The following is a 25492-nucleotide window of genomic DNA, read 5'->3' as shown; positions in this document are numbered from 1 at the left end:
ATCACATATGTCCTAACAAATTATTATCAATAAATACAGACTTTTGTCAAATTCTTTCTCTGGTGAAGTCCAGTTTTTTTTTTTTTTTTTTCTCCTTGTGGATTTAGGAAAATCCCCCGTGGATTCGAGGTATATTACCAAAAGCTAATAGTTTAGTTTCTACTCCATCAAAAGAGTATCGTGTATACTTTTTCTAGGCTTTCGCGACACCATTAATATGACATATGTTCCTAACATTAAATCACATATGTCTTAACAGATTATTATCAATAAATACAGACTTTTGTCAAATTCTTTCTCTGGTGAAGTCCAGTTTTTTTTTTTTTTTTCTCCTTGTGGATTTAGGAAAATCCCTTGTGGATTCGAGGTATACTATCAAAAGCTAATAATTTAGTTTCTACTCCATCAAATGAGTATCGTGTATACTTTTTCTAGGCTTTCGCGACACCATTAGCATTGTATATCACAATTTCTAATCTAATCTTGTCCCTCCATTTTCTTTCCATGCTTTCTCTCTATGGAAGTAGGAGGGTGAATAATTCATGAACTAAAATTACAGGGGAGCTTTTACTGATTTTATTCAATTCAACGTGATAAATATTTTCGACACTAATCAGTTCCTTAAAAGTAAAGACAACTGTGGGGCACTATTATTTAGAAGTTCTTATCTTTAGTACGATTGCTTTCTTTGAAGATAAATAATTTATGGTGATTTGAAGGAGAAGGATGCATAAACACAAAATTCAAGGGGGGTGTTGCAGACTTGTAGTTGGACTTTGACCATACCTTCTTTTTTTCTTTTTTCTTTTTTCTTTTTCTTTTTCTTTTTTCAGTTTTTTACAAAGTTGCGAATTTAATCCTTATCCTATATTGACCTCAAATGCAATGTTGTTCCACTTATATAAATGTTTAACTTTTATTTAAAAAAATGGGGATTTGATATGTTATTTTAAAAACTATATGGTTTGATTTAATTTGTTACTTTTTAAAACCTTTGGACAAAAGTTATTACTTTTGAAATTATATGGTTTAATTTGTTACTTAAAATGTAATTTTATGCTTCTTTTTTCCCACCACCCCAAAGACAGGCATGTAGTAATTCCGATAGAAACCACTACAAGTAGGTAATTAAAGTCAATGTAGAACCATAATGGCTCAATCCATAATTCAAATTAGATTTTAATTGTATCACAATTTTGTGTCAAATGTCCTAAGTTTCTTTCTAATTTGATGCCATGTATCTTTATACTCTAAATGCACTTCAATTTGTGGCAACACCCCCACGGAGTTACCCAAATAGTGGGCTCATTGGTTTGAGGCCTGATGTAAACTCAAGGATCCTAGGTTCAATCCACCACCATTGTATGTCAATAAAATTTTTGTGGTGTCTCATAGGTATGAAGTAGTATAGTTTGATTAAAGAATAAGACATCCTTCCTTATCTAAAATAATAATAATAAAATAAAATTGTGCCAAGAGTCATTTTATCTTTAATTTCGTGTAAAATGTATTTACATGTAAATTCATGAATCTAAACATTTTTTTTTTTTTTTTGCTGAATTCGTGAATCTATACATTATATAAAATTTAAAAAAGAAAAAAAAAACAAAAAAAAAACAACTAAATTTTTTTATAACACTAGGAATGTGTAATATTTCCAATCTATTTAAAACTATTCTACATTCATTTAAAACTAATTTTCTCACTCTATGCTTTTTTTTTTTTTTTTTTTTCTTGCTGTACAAGAAGAGTCTACTCCTAGTTAAAATTAAATTTGCTATTACATATAAAAACATACTGTTGCATTCCATATGGTGAAAAGACATAAGTAATGTTTTGATAAAAATAAAATTCCTCACACTTGGTGATGCTTGCCATCACTAAAACAAATCCTCCTAAAGTGAAATCATTTTCTTGATCATTATTCAAATGAAGAGTTGCCACTTGCATTAACTTCACGAGCAAACAAGTTTTGCCACAAAGTCCTCTATGTTTTTATCTGAACTTCCACCTTCATTCATTGCCTCTTTAGCCAATTCTTTCCATCTTATTGAATTCCCTCTCATCTCTTTTCCTTGTTCTCCCCCTATCACTTCCCTTATACACAACTCTATTTCTTCTTTGGTAGCTATGCCCCTTTCATCCAATTTAATTCTAACCCTACCTTCCACACATCCACAATGAACTTTGCATTAGTCAATTGATCCGTCCATTGTGGCATTGCAACCATTGGCACCCCAAGCTCAATGCCTCAAGAGTCGAGTTCCATCCACAATGAGTCGTGAAGCACCCAATGGCCTTATGAGCCAATACTTCTAATTGAGGACACCAACTCACAACAAGTCCCTTCCCGTTGTTTCTTGTAAAAAATTAGTAGGAAGCTTTTTTTGTTCAGTTTCTCTAACAATCCACAAGAAGTAGCAATTGCTATTCTTTAGGCCCCATGTTAGCTCTTGCATCTGCTCTTCTCCCAAGGATGCTAAGCTTCAAATGATGTGTAAACGACTGAGTGAGTTTCCTTTGTGTCTAGCCACTTTATACAAGCATCCACATCAGGCTTGAATAAATGAAGGCCATACTCTTTGTCATCCTCCAACCTCTTGTCTAAGTACATCGATGGAATAGTTGGTCCAATTGTTTTTATAGGCCATTGCTGGCTTGCCATCCAATTCACAACCTAATATAGAATAATGGAATTTTGAAACATAGGTAATATAATAATAATAAACAATATTGTTCAACAATTAAAAAGAAGAAAGGCTTGTTAAAACAAAAGAGAAGAAGATACCAAAAATTGGTTGAAATCTAAAATTTTACTAAACAAATAGAGGAAACGTAGGGATGTCTTGTGCAATCATATTAGCTTAATAATTTTACAATATACGTTAATACTTATAAAAAGGTATAAGATCAAATCTACTATACTCAATAAGTTGCTTATTACCATGAATTCTATTGAGTTACATTAGTGTTTTGCAATGAGAGCCTCTAGAGGGCCTACCGAGTATATAACCAAAGCCCATCAATATTAAGAGTGAAAGTATTGTTTCAATAACCATTTATAAAGTCATATGTATATTGAAAATTGTTGCGTCATGCTATATAAAATATGCGAAGTTCAGGACTTGCTGTCTATGTTGGATTGATGTGAAATGTAAACTATAACTTTTTGTGCCTGTATGTCCCTTGTTCCCAATTTCTAATTTCACTGCCCAGTTGAGTGAGTCGGTACCTTTCTAACGATTAGTGCTTGGAGGTTCAATGGTTAGTCTAACTTAATTAGTTTAAAATATTTTGGAAGTTTAATTTTAGTTAAATCATATCCAACCTGACCTGTTAAAGCCGATGACTGGTAAGTAAACAAATAGGTTTGGAACTTTTCTTTTCAACACAAATTGAATTTTTTTAATACAAATTCCTAAATTTAATAATGATTTGGGATGGGTCTAAGATATTAAATAGTTTAGACATTTGTGTTTGAGGAAGCTTTTCCCATCCCCATCTTGACTGGTTGCTATTACGTACTAAACGATGTTAAAAGAATAGACTAGTTGAGTTGTACCCAAAAAAAAAATTCCTAGTGGTTGTTTAATATATGCATAGTTTCTCTCACATCATGTAGACCACACAACCATGCGAAATTTACATATCATACATGTAAAGTTGTTATTTACAACTATGTATTTTGTTGGCTTTTATTCTGTGCCAAATTTGATTGTAATTGCATTCAATCTTATATACCATGTATTTATTGTGGGATTTGATTGTAAGGGGTGTGTGATGGAGAGAGAGTGTGAAGACTCAAGCTAATTGAAGACTAAAGTGTTTTTGCGAGTAGCTCGCGACTAAGCATCCCGCGAAGTGACCCATGTGCCTTGCACGTGCTGGAATGCGAAGAGTCAGGCCAGGATGGAGATAGCTGTGTCTCGCGAGTATCTCGCGGGTAAGGCTTTCCCTTGAGACACCCGCGAGACATTCTGTTCTGCCAGCCTGTCCATTCTGATACACACTTTCTGTGCCTACACTATTTATACCCACATTACCCACAAATATTGAGGAGTGCTTCTAAGAGAAAACCCTAGCCAAACACATTGAGAATTAGAGATTGTCATACCCACAATTCTCTACACACTTGCTTGTGGTATTTCCTCAACTCCTACCTCTCCATTTCCATACCATTAAGAGGTTGATAGCCCAAACACTTACCACACCCTTTCTGAGCGTCAAGTGACGTTTTGGTGCTGCTAGGAAGTATTGGAAGAAGCCAAGGATGGCAGATGCAACATGGAGGTTGTTGCGGGATCCGAAGAACTAGATAAGACACAGTTCCGAGAAGCCTTGTTGGAGTAGGAGCTTGAAGGGCTTAGGTACATTGGGTAGATTAGGCTTGGAGGGTCTCTTGCTAACCAATGTATCCCAACTGATTGTCTAGTGGATCGATTTTTGCTTAGAGAGCGGCGGAGAGGTTTTTCGCCGAGTTCTTCAATTTCCTCTTCGATAACACATCGGTGTGTTATCTTGTGTTTGCACCTTTCTTCTCTACTCTTTTATATTCCATTTTACTACTGTGTTGCTTAGTTTATGGATTAGAGTAGCTTGTTTATTTATCCGCTCGCATTTATACTATTCTGCACTTAGTATTAAGTTAGTGTAAAATCTATCGAGCCGTAATTTTAATTTAGGGGTCTAAACCAGTGGAGTCAATACCGTACCGTTCCGGCCGGTACAGCCGGAATTTTTCGTTCCGGCACCTTAGCCGGTACAAAAACACAGCTATTTCGTACTGCTTTTTGTACCGGAGCTTATCGGATTGTACCGGAAAAACCGGGAAAAAAATCGGATACCGGCCGGAAAAAGAATACCGGACGGTAAATGAAAAACAAGAAAAAAGTGTTTAACGGTAAAAGAAAATACCATGTAACCCATAATACTGCCATCGCCAGCACTGTTCCGAAAGTAACCAGCCATCATTCGTCTGTCTTTCTCAGTTTTTAAGTTTTTGTTTCTAAAGGTTTTAGTTGTTTGTTTTGTTGTGACTTTTAATAGTAAAAAGCAAAAAGTAAGTGGAGTGTCCTTTTTGTTTGTAACTTGCAGTATGCCTTCTGACACACTCACGTGAATGGTTATCAATGATATTTCAAATTTGATTTTTTTTTTTTTTTTTCTAACCCAAAGAAGTTTCAAACGGCATTTTCATTTTTAATAAGTGAAAAATGTTTTTGTAGTGTCAAACTTTTTATTTTTTTTTGGGTTAACACTGTCAAACTTTACTGACGGTGATATTATTATTATTATTATTATTAAAGAAGTAGGAACATCAATTCCCTAATATTATTAATATTACCTAGTTGAAATTTTAACTAGAGATTAACATTTTAAATGAGATAAAATGGTTTTATATATATATATATATAAAATAGCGGTAAACTCGAAACGGTACACCGGTATTGACCGGTATTCGAAATATATCGTACCGTTGGCCAAATCGGTACAGCCTCCGGTACGGTATTGACTCCCTTGGTCTAAACAGCTCTTGTATTTTTAACACATTTTTGAGCTTTCAATATAGTCAAGAGATAAATTTATGAGATAATTATTATTATTATCGCACGCAAAACACGAATTCGTAAACATATGACCTGAATGGATTGCTTAATTAACCTACCTCGTGTTCCAACTTGTCAAACGTGTTGATAGTGATTTGAAGGAGAAGGCTGCATGAACCCAACAATTCAAGGGGGCTATTGACTTGTAGTTGGAACATATTTTTGCTTTTTCTTTTATAAGTTACAAATTTAACCCCCATCCTAGATTAAACCCCGAACACAATTAATGGTTGAGATTTAATTTGTTACTTTATAAAACATCAATGTTAGATTTGTAATTTTTGAAACCATACGATTAAATTTGTTAATTTAAAAAACTTAGAACTAAATTTATTGCTTTTGAAACTATGTGGTTTAATTTATTTGGTACACCCCCTAATCTATGAGGTTTAAAATGTAATTTTACTTCTTTTCTCTTACCCTAAAGATAGGCAGGTAATTAATGTCAATAGAAAGTCAGAAAGTAGAAACCACTAGAAGTAAGGAAATGAAGCGAATGAGAAGGCATAGTGGCTCAATCAATAATTCAAATTACACATTTTTATTGCTTTCAAACAGTGATGGGCGAGGAATTTGTCTTGGAGGGCGCATATAGAAATGAAACGATTAATCAACTTTTTTTTTTTTTCTGACAACAGCAATATCTTAATAATTTTTCTACAATCACATACTTTTGTCACAATTTTTACCACAGTTTGATAATATGTGTAATTATTATTCATTAACCATTACTTATACATGAATCTACAATTTCTTTTTTTTATAATTCACAGTCATATATATCAGAATTGTGGTTAGAATTGTGACACAAAAATTATGTTTATAAACTTTTTCATAGTCTAAAATAAAATTATTAATACAGCGGAACAATCATTTGCATAAAATAATATATCATATGACCAATCATTTTTTTAAATTAATAATATATTATGTTCATATGGTATATAATAGTATATATTTATCAATTTAATAAAAATATAAACGCACAGTTAAAGAAAAGGCACTATAGTTGAGGTGTAAACCGATATCAAATTATCAATTTTTGTTTTTTAGCTGTAAGGGTTTTTTTTTTTTTATAAAAAAAAAAAAAAAGAAATAAGTTAAATTAATAATATATTATGTTCATATGGTATATAATAGTATATATTTATCAATTTAATAAAAATATAAACGCACAGTTAAAGAAAAGGCACTATAGTTGAGGTGTAAACCGATATCAAATTATCAATTTTTGTTTTTTAGCTGTAAGGGTTTTTTTTTATAAAAAAAAAAAAAAAAAAATGAAATAAGTGTGTGGTTTTTTAACCTTACATGTGTGGTGACCTTTGGAAAGGGGAGCAAATGGCACAAGATTTTTTACTAGAAATGTGTGGTCACCGGCCTCTTGGAAAATTGGAACAAATAGAACAATATTTTTTTGAGTTTGTTGAGGGCCAAAATTTCACATGAAAACCCATTCCATGAAAAGTAAGGAAAGACCATGGGCTTTAACAAAGAAAGCCCAATTTCTGAAGTTAAGAAGGAACATGAAGGCCCAAAATTCCAAAAAGAAGGAAAAAAAGAAAGAAATAATAATAATAATAATAATAATAATATAGAAAAAAGAAGAGGATCTCGGTTAGGTCAGAGGACATGCATCAAGGATCCCAGTCAAAGGACATATAGCAAGGATTCCGGTCGGGCCAAAGGATATGCAACAAGAAGAGGGATCCCAGTCAGACTAGAGGATATGCAGCAAGATGTATGTTCATATTTCCAACAAAAGCCATTAAAAATCTAGCAAAAAATTAGGTATTATCTTTGTAACCCATGGTCCAAACCAGTGGGATCCCAAGTGGATAGTAAGGGAGAAATGGTTTGGTCGGTAGGGGAGTGATTTCTAATGAAAGGAGAATCCTGATGGTTTTCCTTAGTTCATATATTTTCTTGGAATGCATGAACCAATGGAAAACTCAGTTCCCCTATGTGCAAGACACCTCCCCACAATTTCCTCTTAATTGTCATTTTAAACAAAGCTGTCATAGTACATCGAACAGCCCACCCACTGTTCTGACTGTCCAAGAAGGAATCTTCCATTTGTAACTAAAGTCAAACGCCCCTTTTAAGTTGTAATTGCCTAAATAAGCTAAACCTCTACCCAATGCACATTTTCAGGTGCCAAAGGACATGGTTTTACCTAGCAAACTTGGGGCGTCCTCGCTTGGGGTACCAGACCAGGTTTGCTATAAAAAGAACTCTAAGACATAGCAGAAAAGGAGGATTTGGAGGGGACAAAAATGGGGATTCAGGGGAAGAGTTCAGAGGTTCAAAACATATATCCTTAGAGCTTTAAAGCCCAACAAGGAAGAGAAAGAAAGCAAGAAAATAAGAGAGCCAAGGTGGAGGAATTTGTCCTATATCCTTGAAATCATTCAAAATATCACTTAGCCTCCAAAGAAACATATGTCAAAACATGCACACATCATATATCACTCTCTCCCACAAAAATCCTCATCACCTAACTATCTTAGAAGGCAATGCTCAAGCAAAGCCACTTGGATTTGAATTCCAAATCCCACAAGTCTTGTGCAAAAGCACTAAGTCTGTGAGAATTGGGGCCAGGATTCTCGTGACTGAATCATTCTCATAAAATTCATTTACATATATGTATATGTATTAAAATATATATCCTAATCTAAGAAACTAACAATTATTTGAAGATATGTGTATTATGTAGTGTGTTCTTATGCAAGACATGTAGAGGAAAAGGGAAATGACAAAACTCTATTGCATAATAAGCATGGAGAAAGATCGTATAGTTCAGAGAATCAGCATTCTGAGTTCTTACAGGCCTAGTACCCTTGGGAACCATGACAGTACGCCTGGGATACCACAGCAGTACGCCCGAGATCCCCCGACAATACGCCCGAGGTACCAAGTGAAGGAACTCTTTTAAATGTTCATACAATAAAAGATAAGCCTCAAATACTTTATTTCAATCTCCTTCTCATTGTGAATATTATGAATACTTATTCTACTTATTTCGTAAGAGTAAATGGTCATTTTATAACACTAAAACACTTATAATGATATTTTATTTCTTAGGAGGAATCGCATTTTTGCCTTGACGAGATTTATGTGACTTGCGCACAACTTGGTTCATAATCAGCTCCCATTTAGCTGCGGTGAACCAAGCCCAGTCCTCCAAAACAACAAGTATAATTTAGCCTAGGATCCTTGTCTCTACGTGGGCTTGTATGCTAAGAAAAAAAGTACTCTCACAGAGTTGTACTAGGATCACACACTATTTTATAATTTTTTATCATAATTTTGATGTGACAAATTGTGAGTGATTGCTTATCACTTAAACATAGACTCACTATTTTTTTCTCTATCACTCATACTCTACCACATTTACAAAAAAAAATTATAAGATAAGTTGTGATACTAAATTTTTTCTTTTGTTTTTTACTAAACTGTCTTCTGTGGACACCTTTACTAGTTTACTTTAAAAACCAAGTCAAACTAATTGAATTGAAAAAATAAAAACAAGGTAAATTGGACACACAGAGAGAAATAATTCAACTTAAGTCTTTTTTTAAATACGCATATATGTTTTTATTTTTAAATATGCATATATGTTTTTAGGTAGAAATTTTAATATGCATATATGTTTTTATTTTTAAATACATTCATTCATATGTATGCATGAGGTGATACTCAAGTTTTTTTTTTTTTTTTTTTTTTTTTTTAATGATCATGTCAAGGGACAAACTTTTTTCTTTTTGTTAAAGCGTTTTAACTAATCAATATGTTTTATATATAAAATGATTCACTACATGAGGGCTTTATATCTTCAACATAGTTATTTTTAGGGGTGATGAATATAAAATGATTCATTTGTTTGTGGCATTGGCCGATATTATCGGTGTCAAACACAAAATGTTTTAATCATTGGCAAATTGGCATGTAGCTTAGATTAGATATGCCTTGGATAGACACCTATGGTTGAGTACTTGAGCATATCTGTACCTTTTGTCAAGTTGTTCCAAATTGCACAATTATTTAATTCGCTTATTTGAACGGGACAAAGCGTCCAACTACGAAGATGTAGGGAGCGATTGGGCAGAAAAAGGAGTATTTTTTTTTTCAGTCTTTATGGGAAGAAGAAATGATTAACAAAGACAGTCATCTACTATTCAAACCTCTAAGAGAGTTTCAGGCAAAAAGGCGTATTTCTTAATTACTTTGGAACATGAAGAATGGTCTCTATTCTCATATTTATGGTAAGGTGTATTTATTAAATTCATAGAATATATATAGAATTGATGTAATCTCAACAATATAGTAAATAAATATCATACGTTTTTCTTTCTTAAAAATTTTTAACTGATGCCATATCAATCGGTAAAACAGCCTTATAAAAATAGAAAAATTATGTAATAACTCTTATCATGAGTCAAAAGAGTATGGTAAATATTCGTAGAGATTGTGAACTTACCTCGAGTTCCAAGTCCATGAAAGAGCTGAAAAAGAGCCACTTCGCTTCTAGGAAGTTGGAAAATAGATCCAGTGTAAGGTTTAGTAGAGCTGGGTACGAGCTTGGGTTAGAAAGGAATGAAGATATATCATTGATTGTTAGTTTTGGCAACGAGGGTAGTGATACTGTTGGCCCTTCTATGGGCAACCTTATTGTTCCTTGCTTCCAGTGATAATAGATGACATTGACTGCACAAGACTGAGTGAAAAATGGAGCTCCATCAAGGCCATATTTCTTAGCCACGTCTAGAGCCCATGGTAGAACAAAGTCATACACAATAAACTTTGGTGGGTATTTGGAGCTGTTTAGTTTCTCAATATACTCTGATAAGCTTTGTGAAACTATCACTCTGAAACGATCCAGAGTTGCTATTAAGTTTTCTAAGTTTTCGTCTCCCTCAGAGCCATCAGAGATTATCTCAATGTTGACAGACCTAGCACCTTGCAAGGCTTGCATGGAGTTTCTAATGGTGCTGGTAGTGACTAAAGTCACTCTAGCACCCTTTGAGGCAAGGCGCTTGGAGAATTGGAGCATAGGGTTTATGTGACCTTGCATGGGGTAAGTAATCACTAGAATATGAGTTTCCCTCTCCATTTTCTTGCAATGTTCTCTCTCTCAATCAGATGGAGGAGCAGGGATTCATGATCAAAGAGACAATGCCATGATATTAAATAGTTTAGACATCTGTGTTTGAGGAAGCTTTTCCCATCCCCATCTTGACTGGTTGCTATTACGTATTAAAGGATGTTAAAAGAATAGACTAGTTGAGTTGTACCAAAAAATAATAATAATAATTCCTAGTGGTTGTAAATTAGACCAGGCTTCTCTAAGGTATAGTTAGGTTGAAATTAGAGTTATTTTGTTTGTGTCAGAGAGTTTGTTTCACATTGCCTCAAAAGTATATAAGTTGGAGGTAATTAATGCTTCACATATATGCATCGTTTCTCTCACATCATGTAAATCATACAGCCATGCGAAATTCACGGTTATGGCTTCTGTCCAATGTCCTATGACACTAAATTCGCTACAATCATGACATTTCAAACACGTGTCATAATTGTAATGGATTCAGTGCACTAGAGGCACTAGATAAAAGCCACGTTTGAAATTCACATACTATACGATCAGAAGATGAATTTATGAGATAATTATTATTATCACACGCAAGACACACGAATTTCTAAACATATGACATGAATGGATTGCTTAATTAACCTACCTCGTGTTCCAACTTGTCAAACGTGTTGATGGTGATTTGAAGGAGAAGGATGCATGAACCCAACAATTCAAGGGGGCTAATGACTTGTAGTTGGAACATATTTTTGCTTTTCCTTTTTTAAGTTACAAATTTAACCCACATCCTAAATTAAACCCCAAACACAATTAAATGGTTGAAATGTAATTTGTTACTTTAAAAAACATCAATGTTAGATTTGTAATTTTTGAAACCATACATTAAATTTGTTAATTTAAAAAACATAGGACTAAATTTATTGCTTTTGAAACTATGTGATTTAATTTATTTGGTACACTCCCTAAACTATGAGATTTAAAATGTAATTTTCATTCTTTTTTCTTTTTTTTCTCTTTCCCTAAGGATAGGCAGGTAATTAGCGTAGATAGAAAGTTAGAAAGTAGAAACCACTAGAAATATGGGAATGAAGTGAATGAGAAAGCATAGTGGCTCAATCAATAATTCAAATTACATTTTAATTGCTTTTAAACAGGGGTGGGGCCTGGAATTTGCCTTGGGGGCGCATAAAAAATGAAACAATTAATCAACTTTTTTTTATTCTTGATTCAAAAAAAAAAAAAAAAAAAACTTTTTTTTTCTCTGACAATTAGTAATAATCTAACAATTTTTTTACAACCACACACTTTTTTCACAATTTTTGTCAAAATTTGATGATATGTGATTATTATTCGTTAACCATTACTTGTATATGAATCTACAATTTTTTACTTATAATTCACAGTCATATATATCAAGATTGTATGTAAGAGTTGTGACACAAAAATTGTGTCCATAAACTTTTTCATAGTCTAAAATAAAATTATAAATACAATTCAACAATCATTTGCATAAAATAATATAATCATATAACCAATCATTTTTTTAAAATTAATAATATATATTATGTTCATATGTTATATAATAGTATATATTTATCAATTTAATTAAAAAAAAAAAACTAATAGTTAAAGAAAAGGTAAGGGTGGCAATTTATGTTCACGTGTCGGGTTCATGTTGTGTCAACTCATGAGTATTCGACGATATAGGTCAACACTAACCCGACATGTTTATTAAACAGGTCAAGATTCCTCAACCCTAACACGACCCATTTATTAAACGAGTCAATCGTGTCGACCTGTTTATCAGACTTTATCAAAATGAAAAAAAAAATTATGAAAAAATAAACAAATAAATATTTTTAATATAAAATTCATAACTAACGAGTAATTACATCACAAATAATCATTCAAAACTAAAACATATCACAATATATGTCAAAGAAAATAAACCACAACAACTAATAAATTTATATACCTAGAATTTGAAGGGTACATTGGTAAAATGTCATTTAATTAAACGGATTAGATGGGTCAAACGGGTTCTATATGTTCAACACTAACCCAACTCGTTTATTAAACGGGTCAGTCATGTCAATCCAAATATGACACAAACTCGTTAAGCCTTAACTCATAACTTGCTAATTTCATGTCGTGTTGTGTTGGGTTCGCAGGTCGTGTCCAATTTTACCACCCTTAAGAAAAGGCATCATAGTTAAGGTGTAAACCAATATTAAATTATCAATTTTTGATTTTTAGCTCTATGGGTTTTTTTTTTTTTTCCCGGGGTAGAAATAAGTGTGTGGTTATTTAACCTTACACGTGTGGTGACCTTTGGAAAGTGGAGCAAATGGTACAAGAGTTTCTACTAGAAATGTGTGTTCACCAGCCTCTCGGAAAGAAGGTGGTATATGGTGTTTCCGGTGCATACATCCTCCCTCTCACATAAGGGTGAACTCCACAAGTGTGGGGTCCACCCTCATGTGAGAGTAAAGATGCATGCATCCGAAACAATATGTATTTTCTCATTGGAAAGTAAAACAAATAGAGCAATTTTTTTTTAGTTGTTTTAAGATTATATAATTTTTTTACTATAATTTTAATATGACAGACTGTGAGTGGTTACTTATCACTTACACATAGACCCATCAAATTTTTCTCCACCACTCACACTCTCTACATTTGCAAAGAAGTTTTGAGATAAGTTGTGGTGCTAGATTTTCTTTTCTTTTTCTTTTTTTTACTAATATGTCTTCCGTAGACACCTTTACTTTAAAAACCAAGTCAAACTAATTGAAGTGAAAAGATAAAAACAAGGTAAATTGGACACAGAGAGAGAAAACAATTCAACTTAAGTCTTTTTTTTAAATACTCATATATGTTTTTGTTTTTAAATATGCATATATGTTTTTAAGTAGAAATTTTAATATGCATATATATGCATGAGGTGAAACTCAAGTATTTTTTTTGTTTTTTATAATGATCATGTCAAAGGACAAACTTTTTCTTTTTATTAAAGCGTCTTAACTAATCAATATGTTCAATATATAAAATGATTCACTATATGAGGGCTTTATATCTTCAACATAGTTATTTTTAGGGATGATGAATATAAAATGATTCATTTGTTTGTGGCATTGGCCGTTATTATTGGTGTCAAACACAAAATGTTTTAATCATTGGCAAATTGGCATGTAGCTTAGATTAGATGTGCCTTCGATAGATATTAAAATCTACCAGAAAAAGAAAAGTTGAGCACCTATGGTTGAGTTTGAGCATATCTGTACCTTTTGTCAAGTTATTCCAAATTGCACAATTATTTAATTCGCTTCTTTGAACCGGACAAAGCATCCAACTATGAAGATGCAGGGACCGATTGGGCAGAAAAATGAGTACATTTTTTTTTCTTTTTAATTTCAATCTCTATTGGAAGAAGGAAAGACTAACAAAGACAGTCACATGCTATTCAAACCCCTAAGAGAGTTTGAGGCAAAAAGGAGTACTTCTTAAGTATTTTCAAAGTATAAAGAATGATTTTTTTTCTCATATTTATACTGGGATTTATTCATTAAATTCATAGGGTATATATGAAATTGAGAAAATTCTTAGATACTCTTGAAGTATGGAAAAATGGTACTCTCTCTTTTTACATTCATGGTGGACCCCGCCATGAATTTGATTAGTAGATCTTACCGTGAATGTGAGATGAGGAAGCATCATTCTCCATACTCCTAGAATACCTAAAAATTACTCATGGAATTGATGTAATCTCAACTATATAATATAAATAAATATCATGCGTTCTTGTTTTTCGTTTTTTTTTTTTAACTGATGTCATATCAATCGGTAAACAGCCTAATAAAAATAGAAAAATTATATCAATCGGTAAAACAGCCTAATAAAAATAGAAAAATTACGTAATAACACTATCATGAGTCAAAAGTTAAGAAGAACATGGTAAATATACGTAGAGATTGTGAAAGCCACTTCGCTTCTAGGAAGTTGGAAAATTGATCCATTACAAGGTTTAGTAGAGCTGGGTACGAGCTTGGATTAGAAAGGAATGAAGATATATCATTGATTGTTAGTTTTGGCAACGAGGGTAGTGATACTGTTGGCCCTTCTATGGGCAACCTTATTGTTCCTTGCTTCAAGTGATAATAGATGACATTGACTGCACAAGACTGAGTGAAAAATGGAGCTCCATCAAGGCCATATTTCTTAGCCACGTCTAGAGCCCATGGTAGAACACAGTCATACACAATAAACTTTGGTGGGTAATTGGAGCTGTTTAGTTTCTCAATATACTCTGCTAAGCTTTGTGAAACTATATCTTTGAAACGATCCAGAGTTGCTAGTAAGCTTTCTACCGTTTCGTCTCCCTCAGAGCCATCAGAGATTATCTCAATGTTGACAGACCTAGCACCTTGCAAGGCTTGCATGGAGTTTCTAATGGTGCTGGTAGCGACTAAAGTCACTCTAGCGCCCTTTGAGGCTAGGCGCTTGGAGAATTGGAGCATAGGGTTTATGTGACCTTGTATGGGGTAAGGAATCACTAGAATATGAGTTTCCCTCTCCATTTTCTTGCAATGTTCTCTCTCTCAAATCAGATGGAGGAGCCAGGATTCATGATCAAAGAGATAATGCCATGATATTTATTTATAAAAATTGGAGTGTTACACCCTTCCATAACTTTAAAAAATTATATATTTATATATATATATATATATATATATATTAGATATATTCTTAGATTTATTTTAGTGAGATAATTATTTACACTTGATAATTTTTTTCTTTTATCTTTATTGAATCTATTAAAATATATAACTATTTATACATTTATTTTATAAGTTTTTTCATAAAACTGTGCAATGCACGGGCCTATAACTAGTATCTATATCTATATTTATATCTATACCTATATCTATATTTAATATTAGCAGAAGCTGAGAGAAAGTGAATTCCTACAATTAAGCAGGTGGTGACAAATAGGATAATTGTCTACCTAAAATTAAGACACATATACAATTTAATCTTTAAAAAAACGTATGGTGCATTGTTTGGTAACGCTATAACACCGTTTGAAAGCGATAAATTATAATGATTCACTACATTAAAACACTATTTGGAGCAAAAACAAAAAACAAAGATTGCTACACGGAGAAAGGAGAGAGAGATCAAGAGAAAAGAGAGAGAAATAGACGGCAAAATTTGCTCATTAGTACATTTTTTAGAAAAATTTTGGTAGTTGGCACGCGTTTGAAGTTATTTAGTAAGGTAGACTTTTTTTTGAAAATCGAATTTGTGAAACTCGATTTCCAACCCAAAATCAAGTTTCTCAAACTCGATTTACGCTTGAACACAATTTAAAATTAAAAAAAAAAAGTGGAACTCGAGTTTATTCCTTTAAAAAAAAAATAACAGAACTCGCGTTTCGTACACTCGAGTTTCATTTGGGTTTTTTTTTTTTTAAAGCATGAAACTTGAGTTTCATAAACTTGAGTTCCACCTTTTTTCTTTTTTTTTTTAAATTGACTTCAGGCATAAATCGAGTTTGAGAAACTCGATTTTGGGTTGGAAATCGAGTTTCACAAACTCGATTTTCAAAAAACAATCTGTCTAACTAAATAACTTCAAACGCGTGCCAGCCACTAAATTTTTTCTAAAAAATATACTGTTGAGCAAATTTTGCCGAAATAGACAGACAAAGATAGAGAGAAGGGCGATGAAACAGAGAGAGGCCGAGAAAGAGAGAGGCGATGAAATAGAGAAAGGATGAGGCCTAGGACACAGAGAAAGAAATAGAGAAAGAGGCAGAACGGTAAACACTGCATCGATTGGGCACCGTACATTGCTTTTTTTTTTTCCATTTTTTAGATTTGGGTATGAAATGTTACTTTTGATTGAGTTTTTTTGTTAGATAGGTTTAGATTTGATTCTTTTTTCTTTTTTTCTTTTTTTTCTTTTTTTTTGGGTTTTTGGATTCTCTATCAAAAAAAAAAAAAAAATTCTCAATTTTAAATATGATTTAGGCTTTTGAAGGACTTGATTTTGGTTTAGGGTTACGTTTTTGGTTCAGCACCACCCATATCCGGCTCCATTCAATCACAGCCTCAATGATGACTTTGATTCTCAGTTCGTTCTCTGGCCCAGTTTGTCTCTGCAACAGCATATTCTAAAGGTATGTATACTTTTTTCCCTCTTCAAATATTGTTTTGTTTTATGAAATCTGCCATGCTTTTTTTTTTCCCCCATTGATTTGGTTATGAACTTATGAGTTAGTTTGGGTATTTGGTTGGGTCAGTTTTGATTTAGGTTTTTGGGTTAGATTTATGTTTTGGGTTTTTGGGTTAATTTTTTTTTTTTTTAAATATAATCTATATCTATATCCATCTACTTTAACATTATCTACTTTTGTTTAACCAAACCGTTTCAAATAAATTTTTCCCACCGATTGGTTTTCTGTTGCCTATAATAAATTCAATTTTTCATGTTGCTACGTTGCTATGAATTGATGCTCTAACCTTTTCAGGTTTCCCTATAAAAAATAAAAAATAAAAATAAAAAAAAAAACTGACATTCATAAATGCCTCTCACTATTATTGAGATCGCCAATAAGGGGCAGCGAGTGTCAGACTATCAGAGAGGGAGAGAAAAATCCATTGTTAGACCAATCTTTCTCCAAAATATTATAGGTAAAGTTCTTTACTTCTTTATATTGTTTTATACAGTTGCCGGTTAAATATGATTTAGGCTTTGGTATTTTCAGTTGAATTAATTTTGGTTTAGAGTTACGTTTGGATATGTATTTGTTTTTTTGAGTGATTAGCAAAGGTAGTGGGTTTTGCTCTCACTTCAGCATGTACTAATTTGATTGGGTGCATTGCTCTCTTTTTCATATTTCAATAATTCAATCAAAACTGCATCTCCTAACCGTATCCTTTTGCAAGAATATAACCAGATGTTTTTAACTCATAAATCACCATTGTTTCTTTCTCTCTATCTTTCTTTCTATTCTTTTTTATATTAAGTTAAGGTTCAATTCAATTGTGGTTGCGATTTTCTTTCATACATGTTGGATGAAGATGGGGAAGGAGGGGAGTAGTTTTGGCTTAATCTTCTTCTGCTTTGTTTAGAATTAGTTTTCTTTTGAGTTTTTGGCTTAATCTCCATATTTATATTTTGGCAACTGTTTTTGTGGGATTGCATAATCTGGTGTATTCTTCTGCATCACCCAAATTCTTTGTGAGCAATCAAAAAGTAAAGCAAATTTTGTGGTAATATTCCTTTGATATTGTATATGGAAGATGTAGCGCATCTATTTTTGGATTGAAAATTTTCTACTTATTGTTGGGTATTGGACATCAGTACATGGCAGATGAAGTGCATCTGTTTTTTGTGAAAAATTAAAGCTGGAAGAGGAAAGCATGGTGGAGAAAAGAAATAGGATTGCTTTTATCCATGACTGATTAAAAGATGGAACAAATATGGAGATGATAAATATGTTCACAACCTGTGTAACTTTGACCATGTTAATTTCCTCTGATTTTTTTTTCCTCTTTTATGATTTGATAGATAATGGTAACTCAGCAAAGAAGTGATCTACTAAGACCATCTCTGTCCTCTGCAAGCTCGATCAGTCTGGAGTAAGTGTTGATTGGTATATTGCTTATAACTATTTTTTTAATGAGAAAGGAGCTACTCTTTATTGTTTGAAATTTCCTTTGTGGTTTTATATTTTAGAAAGTGATCTACCTACAAGTTCCCGCTCCATCCTACTTAATTGATTATAATTTCCCCTGTATTGATTGGTTCCCGTGATTGATTTAATATTATTATAGAGTGAATTGGGGAATTGAGCCTTTACTTAACATTTATTAGATTTCAGTGAGACAAAATTTAGAATTCTCTCTAGGTCTCAAATGAAATTTATTTCACAGCAATGATTTTGTTAGATTTATATTCAATGGGACAACCACCTGTCTTCATAGATAATTTATAATATGATGAATGACCCTTGGTGTATCAGTGGGACCAATTTGATCATAAACAAATAATATAACCCATCATAAATATATGATGAACGGTCCTTGGTGTAAATTATAATAAATTTGCTTGAATGGAACTCCAGAAGTTGCTTAACGCATACTTTTCTGTTTCTCTCATTCTATTTGATATCTGACTCTCTCTCTCTCTCTCTCTCTCTCTCTCTCTCTCAATTCATTTTTTTTTTTATTTCAGGTATTGAGTTTCGGAGGAAATAGGTAACTATTTTTTTTTCTATAACTATCTAGTTAGTTGGTCCGGTTCGGAAACTATATTGATTAATAGCACCTCGAGTCTCAGAAAGTCGAGTTGTGCGCTCATACCTCGAGTCTTTGAGGCTCGATTTTTATAGTTTGACCTGGCCTAGTTCCACGTGGCATCCCACGTGGAACTCGAGTTTTTGAGCCTCGAGGTCTAAGCCCATATATAAACCACAGCCACCCAGAAAGAAATCAGAGCATGAAGAAAAAAAAAACCCCTGAAGAAGAAGAAAGAAGCCGAAAGCCAGAAGAAGAAAAAAAGAAAAACCCAGAAACAGGCGCGACCNAAAAAAAAAAAAAAAAAAAAAAAAAAAAAAAAAAAACCAGAAACAAGCTCCAGGCCGGCGCGACCGAGGCCGCAGTGCGGCCAGGGTCGGCGCGACCCAGGCTCGCGCGGCCTGCGCAACTCGGGCTGCGCGAGCCCTGGGTCGCGCGCGACCCTGGCCGCACTGCGCGCCGGTCGCGCCGGCCTGGGGCTTGCCGACCTGGAGCTTGTTTTTGGGTTTTTTTTTTTTTTTTTTTTTTTGATGATGAACACATATATGGTATTTCAGCATCTTTTTCTAGATTCTTTCTCTCTCTCTGTGATGATTTTTTTTTTTTTTGGGTATTTTGTTTGTAGATGAGAGACTTGGATACTTGAAATATTTTCAAATTTTTTTGATTTGGAAATCGAGTTTCTGAGACTCGAGGTCCACGTAGACGCCACATAGACCTCGAGTCTCAGAAACTCGAGTTCCATGTGGGATGCCACGTGGAACTAGGCCAGGTCAAACTCGACTTTCTGAGACTCGAGGTGCTACTAATCAATATAGTTTCCGAACCGGACCAACTAATTAGATAGTTATAGAAAAAAAATAGTTACCTATTTCCTCCTTGAGTTTCTGGTCTTCAATGTTTATAGAACACAGATTCGGAAAAATCAAAGCTTCAACTTACCAGTTGTGATACTACTAACGAAGGAGAAAAAAAAAAGAGTAAAGGTCCAATGGGTGTTGGTAGTTCTTGGGAGTTCTTTTGATGATGAATTTGATCATTCTCTCATGGATGATGATGAGGAGGAAGAGTAAATCTTGTATTTTTTTTTTATATTTAGTTATTGTCTTGTAAATCTTCTTATTGTGTGATTATATTGATGTTTAAGACTTAAGAGTTAAGACTAAATGATTTGTATTATTTGATATTTAGTTATTTATTTATTAGAATTGACAATTTTATGTTCAACAAGGATATATATAAATTATTTTTTAAGAACCCCGAAACACCTTGAAACGGTACGCCGAAATCGGCCGGTACCGAAATATTCCATTCCACTGGACAAACCGAAACGGGGTCCGAAACGGTATTAATAACAATGAAAATACTAAGTTTGTTTTGTTCATTTTTTTGTTGTTGTTTGGTAATGGGTTTTTGCTGAATGAAGTGGTCTATTTATGTTGTTTTGATATCTTTATTGGTTGAGATATTTTCTGACCCACACCATTTTCATAATTCATAACTTGGTCTTTACGTTAGTGGTTTAAATATGTTACATGGGGACATGATTAAGGGAAATTGTCAAATTTGATATTGTTTGGACCCTAAGGCTAAGACTGGGTTGATTGAATAATTTTCTTTTGTTGGGCATGTAGAAAGATCCGTGAGGAAGAAGCCTAACTAAAGGATTGAGCTCTTTCATGTCACATGCAATCATAGCATAGACCCATGTTTCTATGTGGATTGGATCAAAGTGCCAGTGGAGGTGAAACTTGTAGTGGACTCGAATTGCAAAGAGCCCAAGAGTAGGTATATATTTTATTTTGAATCCATAATGTTTGATAAAATGCTTGAAAGAAAATTGATTAATTATATTTCCATCTTGATGAATTTATAATTTATTTTCGTTTGTTCAGTATTTTGGTTGGGACTAGAAACAATTAAATTTGTGAAAAGTTGATTGAAAGCACTTACAATTACAGATACATAGCTTGCATTCATTGGGTTTTCTTTATTGTTGCTCATGCTGATGTTGGTTGTGTGATGTATCAGCCTCTAATTGACACAGGTGGAAACAAATTAACTTATCTTTGGATAAAAAGGTGGTTATTTTTTTAAAGGTATACTTTGTTTTTAACTGTTGATGATTAAGGATAATTTAAAAGCGAATTTTTAAAACGATTACCATAATCTGCACATATTATATATGTCTTGCTTATTGCAGTCTTTTACAATGTAGATGGAAGCAAATTATCTTAAGTCTATGAAATGAGATGTGCTTAGGGTTAATAATTATATTCAAGTTTCTTTAGAAGCCTCTAAAGTGACACCCCATATTATCCAATAATATTTATTTTAAGCAGAAAATAACTTCCTAGATGGGAATATTTAAGAGTTATGTCCTTCAGCCTAAGAATAAATGTGACAAATGTAAAGTGTGTGCATTAATGCTAAGGATGACAAAAACTAAGAGCGATATGGATATTATGATTGTATTTTACTTTGAAGAAAAAGACAATATATTGCAATGATTGTTATATTTAGTTTCGCTAATGATTGTTATTAATAATTTCTTTTTCAGGCATAATGGCTATAAAACTATGTTATCAAAACTTTTGGTTTGGTATTGCTTTACAAGTGTAATCTGTGTAGGATAGTCAAGCTCCTTTGTTTGACTTGCTCTTCCTTTACGTTTAAAAAGGTAATACTAATGCTGTAATACTATATGCCTCTTTTATGCAGCTTAGGTCGTATGCAAGGTTTGTTGCAAGAGGATATATTAGTTCCTAAAGCTAGCAAAAGTGCTTTTGGCTTTTAGTAATTTTCTGTTGTATCTATAGCAATTCAATATCTTAAATTTTGCCTTTAAAAACCAAGCTTTTCCAAGTGGCACATAGAATTGAAAGACTTTCTACATTCTTTTAGCCATTAAGACTTTCTTATTAAGTGCCACATTAGTTTACTCTCTTCAACCTATATTTTAGCATGCCTGAACTGCTACACAATCTCTTCTAACCTCTTGACATTTGCTATCTCTGTCTCCACTCTTTCCCATACATTTGATCATTTTGCTATGAACTCATTTGGCCTTAAGTATAGGGTTTGTCTTGGGTGATAATATTTAGGTTCTATTAAACCGTTTCTTTTGTTTATTTTTCCATAAGGATTATGTCAGTAAGAACAAATGACTATATTTTCCAGGTGTTTATTTTTCCAATAAGTATTTTATTTTTTAATTCTCATTTGATCCGTCTTCTTTTGTTTCTGTACAAATAAATCCCCTGTGGTGGAGCTTAATGCTCTAAAACATTGAAAGAGAATCACAAGTAGCATATGCAATCAGTTCTTCCAAAGTTCAACACATTTTTTCTTTTGTTTTACTTTGTGACAAATAGTGATGTCTTTATTTAACTTCAATTGAACTGGTGCTTCTTTTTTTGTTTTATTGGAGTCATTTGCAATTTGTGGAGCCAAGGATAAATGTTATGTTAATCGAAAATTGTATTGATGCAGCATGTAACTACAATTTTTTTGGTTCAATGACAATTAGTGCTGCCCTTATATAACTTCAAGTGAGTTGATGCTTCCTTTTTTCTTTATTGAAGTCATCTACAATTTCTGAAGCCAAGGATAGATGTAATGTTTATGGAAAATTGTATTGATGCAACATGTAACTAATTAGTGAATGCCATTAGTAATTTGCATTTAGCTTTTGTCTCTTTCTTTTTCTTCTCCTTTTTTCCCCCAAATTTGCTTTAATTATTACAATTATTTAATGCATTTAGAAATCTATGACTTCCCTATTTAATATTTCCAATAAACCCTCCTTCCTCATTTACTACTACTACTTTCTATTTATTCTATTGAAGTGTCATATTATTCATCCAACTCACAAGACTCCTCATATGTCCCATTAAAACACAAAATGCTTAACATTTCTCCGTTATTTACTTACCCATTAAATCAAATTCATCGTTTTGGCCTTCCTTTAACTCTCTTTGTTTGGACTCTTCCTCCTCTTATCAAAAACTTCAGTGCCCACCTCTTGAGAACTAAAACCCATTAATTTGGTTTTTTATATTTATATATAGATTTTCAATTCTCCTTCCACCTCCACAGAAGTTGCCAAAGTACAAGCAGGGTTGGAAAGTCTCTTTGAGGTGAGTTTTTCCTTTTCTGTTTTCCCTCATTCTTCTTCAGTTTGTTTGGTGCAAATTGCATTTTCTCCCATTATGCAGAAGTTTAAATGTTTGATTTGCATGTTATAAAAATCTCTTATAGCTCGCTGCTAAAGTGAACCAGTGTAATGGGTCTTTCAAAAATAAATTATCATTTTTGGACAAGGCTCACAACTTGATATATTATTGTTCAATACCTGATACTCTTGGAATATTAAAAAATGTGATAAAAATAACATAGATAAATAAAATAGAATGTTGATCTGTTTTGTAAAATGTCAATGTAATGCATATTTCTTCTGTGTGTCTCTTTATATTCAACTAAATAAACTTTTTAAATATTCTAAAAGTATTTAAATTGATTAGAATGGATAAGGTCAATATATGAAGCTCAAGAAGTTTTTCTCTTTGAGGTGAGTTTTTCCTTTTCTGTTTTCCCTCATTCTTCTTCAGTTTGTTTGGTGCAAATTGCATTTTCTCCCATTATGCAGAAGTTTAAATGTTTGATTTGCATGTTATAAAAATCTCTTATAGCTCGCTGCTAAAGTGAACCAGTGTAATGGGTCTTTCAAAAATAAATTATCATTTTTGGACAAGGCTCACAACTTGATATATTATTGTTCAATTCCTGATACTCTTGGAATATTAAAAAATGTGATAAAAATAACATAGATAAATAAAATAGAATGTTGATCTGTTTTGTAAAATGTCAATGTAATGCATATTTCTTCTGTGTGTCTCTTTATATTCAACTAAATAAACTTTTTAAATATTCTAAAAGTATTTAAATTGATTAGAATGGATAAGGTCAATATATGAAGCTCAAGAAGTTTTACCAAAATAATAGGGATGATCTTTAGCGTTCACAAACCAATCATTGCTGCAATACTATCGGTGTATGACTCAAAAGAATGGTATCTGCATTTAACTAATGAATTTTGGTGTTTTTTTTTTCCTTAGGAATTTTGATGGGAAGTCAGTAATCAGTTTTTCATGGCCTTTCTTGGATGTTTTCTAATGACTCATTGCAATGTACACATTTTGATTACTTAAAAATTTTCTTGTGAAAGCTAAATTGGATCTGCTGTTAACTCTTTTTTTATCAGACTTGGTGCATCACAAAGAGGTCCCCCTCTTCTCAACAATGTTCAACTCTCTATGCATAGTCAATGTAACAATTTGCCTTTTATGTAATAAGAAAAAAAGTGTTTGGCTTCAGCTTTGCTAAGTTTTTTGAGAAAGAGCTTTGCTAAGTTGATAGGTTATTTTTCTAAAATCATTGGTTTATATGTTGTGCTTTGGGTGAAAGCCATAGACCTTAAAGAGGTAGACGGTTTCAAAGCTACTGCATGAACCTTCGGAGAACAGGAGTAGTAAAGTTGATTTGGAAGAACAATGACTTTCTTAGAATCAATCAATGCCCATGTAACTAAAGTTCAATCAGCAATGAGTAAAAAGTATAAATTTAATTTTCTGCTCATAAGTCACTTTTTTTTTTTACTTTTTCCCTCTAAATTCTCAATGAGAAGGGAATTTGGCATATAGTTACAAATTTTCAGGGGAAATCAGCCTACTAAGAGTTTTTATTTCCCTATTGCATATATGATATTCCAATTACACGAATTTTTAGAAATTAAGATGATATTCCAAGTAGTACCTCAGCATAATAAAGAGATTCTTCATCATTCCATGATATTACAAAAACAAATATTGGTTTCAAACAAGATTTACCATATGAACATATGCATGATCTAGATATTTACATAATTTAAATAATTTTTTACAAAAGCATAAACTGTATGATCAATTGCAAACTAAATCATGTTCAAATGTACACATCTAAATGTTGCTTTGACCATGGTGTCATTTCTCTTTCCTACAACAATTCAGGTTTTAAAAATGGACATTTATAAACAGTTGTCTTAAAAGCAAACTGTTTATAAATGGAGTTTATAGCAAACTTTTCATAATTCAAGTTAAAAATTATTGACCACTTAACTTACAAAATATATATTACATTATATCCAATCATACTCAATTAGAAAAATAATTATATAATTTTGAGTTTAAGACTAATACTTATAAGCTTCACGTACTTATTTCTTCTTTCACTTATCAATTAAAAAAAAATGTCAAAATTTCCCGCGCATTGTGCAGGTATATGACTATATATATAAAACCGAAACTTTTGAAACTCTCACAATTTCTTACGTCAACACAATATTAAAAAATAAAATAAAATAAAAACCATAAACACAAAAAAAAAAAAAAAAAAAAAAAACTATTCTAAAACCCAGAAAAAAAAAAATAAATAAAAAAACCCAAATCAAAGAA

The 25492-nt window shown here is 32.5% G+C and overlaps 2 protein-coding genes and 2 long non-coding RNA genes across 8 annotated transcripts; 2 read left to right on the top strand and 2 right to left on the bottom strand.

Annotated features, from left to right (window-relative positions):
- Positions 1 to 1787: 1787 nt before the first annotated feature.
- Positions 1788 to 10876, bottom strand: LOC112038873 (mogroside IE synthase). Its single transcript, XM_024071716.2, is given in 6 exon segments — positions 1788 to 2158; positions 2161 to 2241; positions 2244 to 2354; positions 2357 to 2488; positions 2491 to 2677; positions 10087 to 10876. Coding segments are annotated over 6 exon segments (1347 nt in total). The 5' UTR covers positions 10720 to 10876; the 3' UTR covers positions 1788 to 1955.
- A 3748-nt stretch (positions 10877 to 14624) lies between these two features.
- Positions 14625 to 15294, bottom strand: LOC136069583 (mogroside IE synthase-like). Its single transcript, XM_065778287.1, has one exon. The coding sequence runs from the start codon at positions 15273 to 15275 to the stop codon at positions 14625 to 14627; it is 651 nt and encodes a 216-aa protein (XP_065634359.1). The 5' UTR covers positions 15276 to 15294.
- Positions 15295 to 16359: 1065 nt separating this feature from the next.
- On the top strand, positions 16360 to 18571 carry LOC136069598 (uncharacterized). Of its 2 annotated transcripts, XR_010630815.1 has the most exons (4): positions 16360 to 16519; positions 16759 to 16879; positions 17231 to 17393; positions 18274 to 18571. It is a non-coding gene; the product is annotated as an uncharacterized LOC136069598 (long non-coding RNA). The 2 variants fall into 2 exon arrangements; XR_010630816.1 differs by lacking the exon at positions 17231 to 17393 and having other exon boundaries at positions 16365 to 16519.
- Positions 18572 to 20298: 1727 nt separating this feature from the next.
- On the top strand, positions 20299 to 24632 carry LOC112038884 (uncharacterized). 4 transcript variants are annotated; one of them, XR_010630813.1, is made up of 3 exons: positions 20303 to 22552; positions 23072 to 23140; positions 24265 to 24632. It is a non-coding gene; the product is annotated as an uncharacterized LOC112038884 (long non-coding RNA). The 4 variants fall into 4 exon arrangements; XR_010630812.1 differs by having other exon boundaries at positions 20306 to 21100; positions 21562 to 23140; XR_010630810.1 differs by having other exon boundaries at positions 20299 to 23140.
- Positions 24633 to 25492: the final 860 nt, after the last annotated feature.

This window comes from Quercus suber, unplaced genomic scaffold (assembly GCF_002906115.3).
Source record: "Quercus suber isolate HL8 unplaced genomic scaffold, Cork oak 2.0 scaffold_179, whole genome shotgun sequence".
Classification (NCBI taxonomy): Eukaryota; Viridiplantae; Streptophyta; class Magnoliopsida; order Fagales; family Fagaceae; genus Quercus; species Quercus suber.
This window is presented reverse-complemented; position numbering and strand designations above follow the sequence as displayed.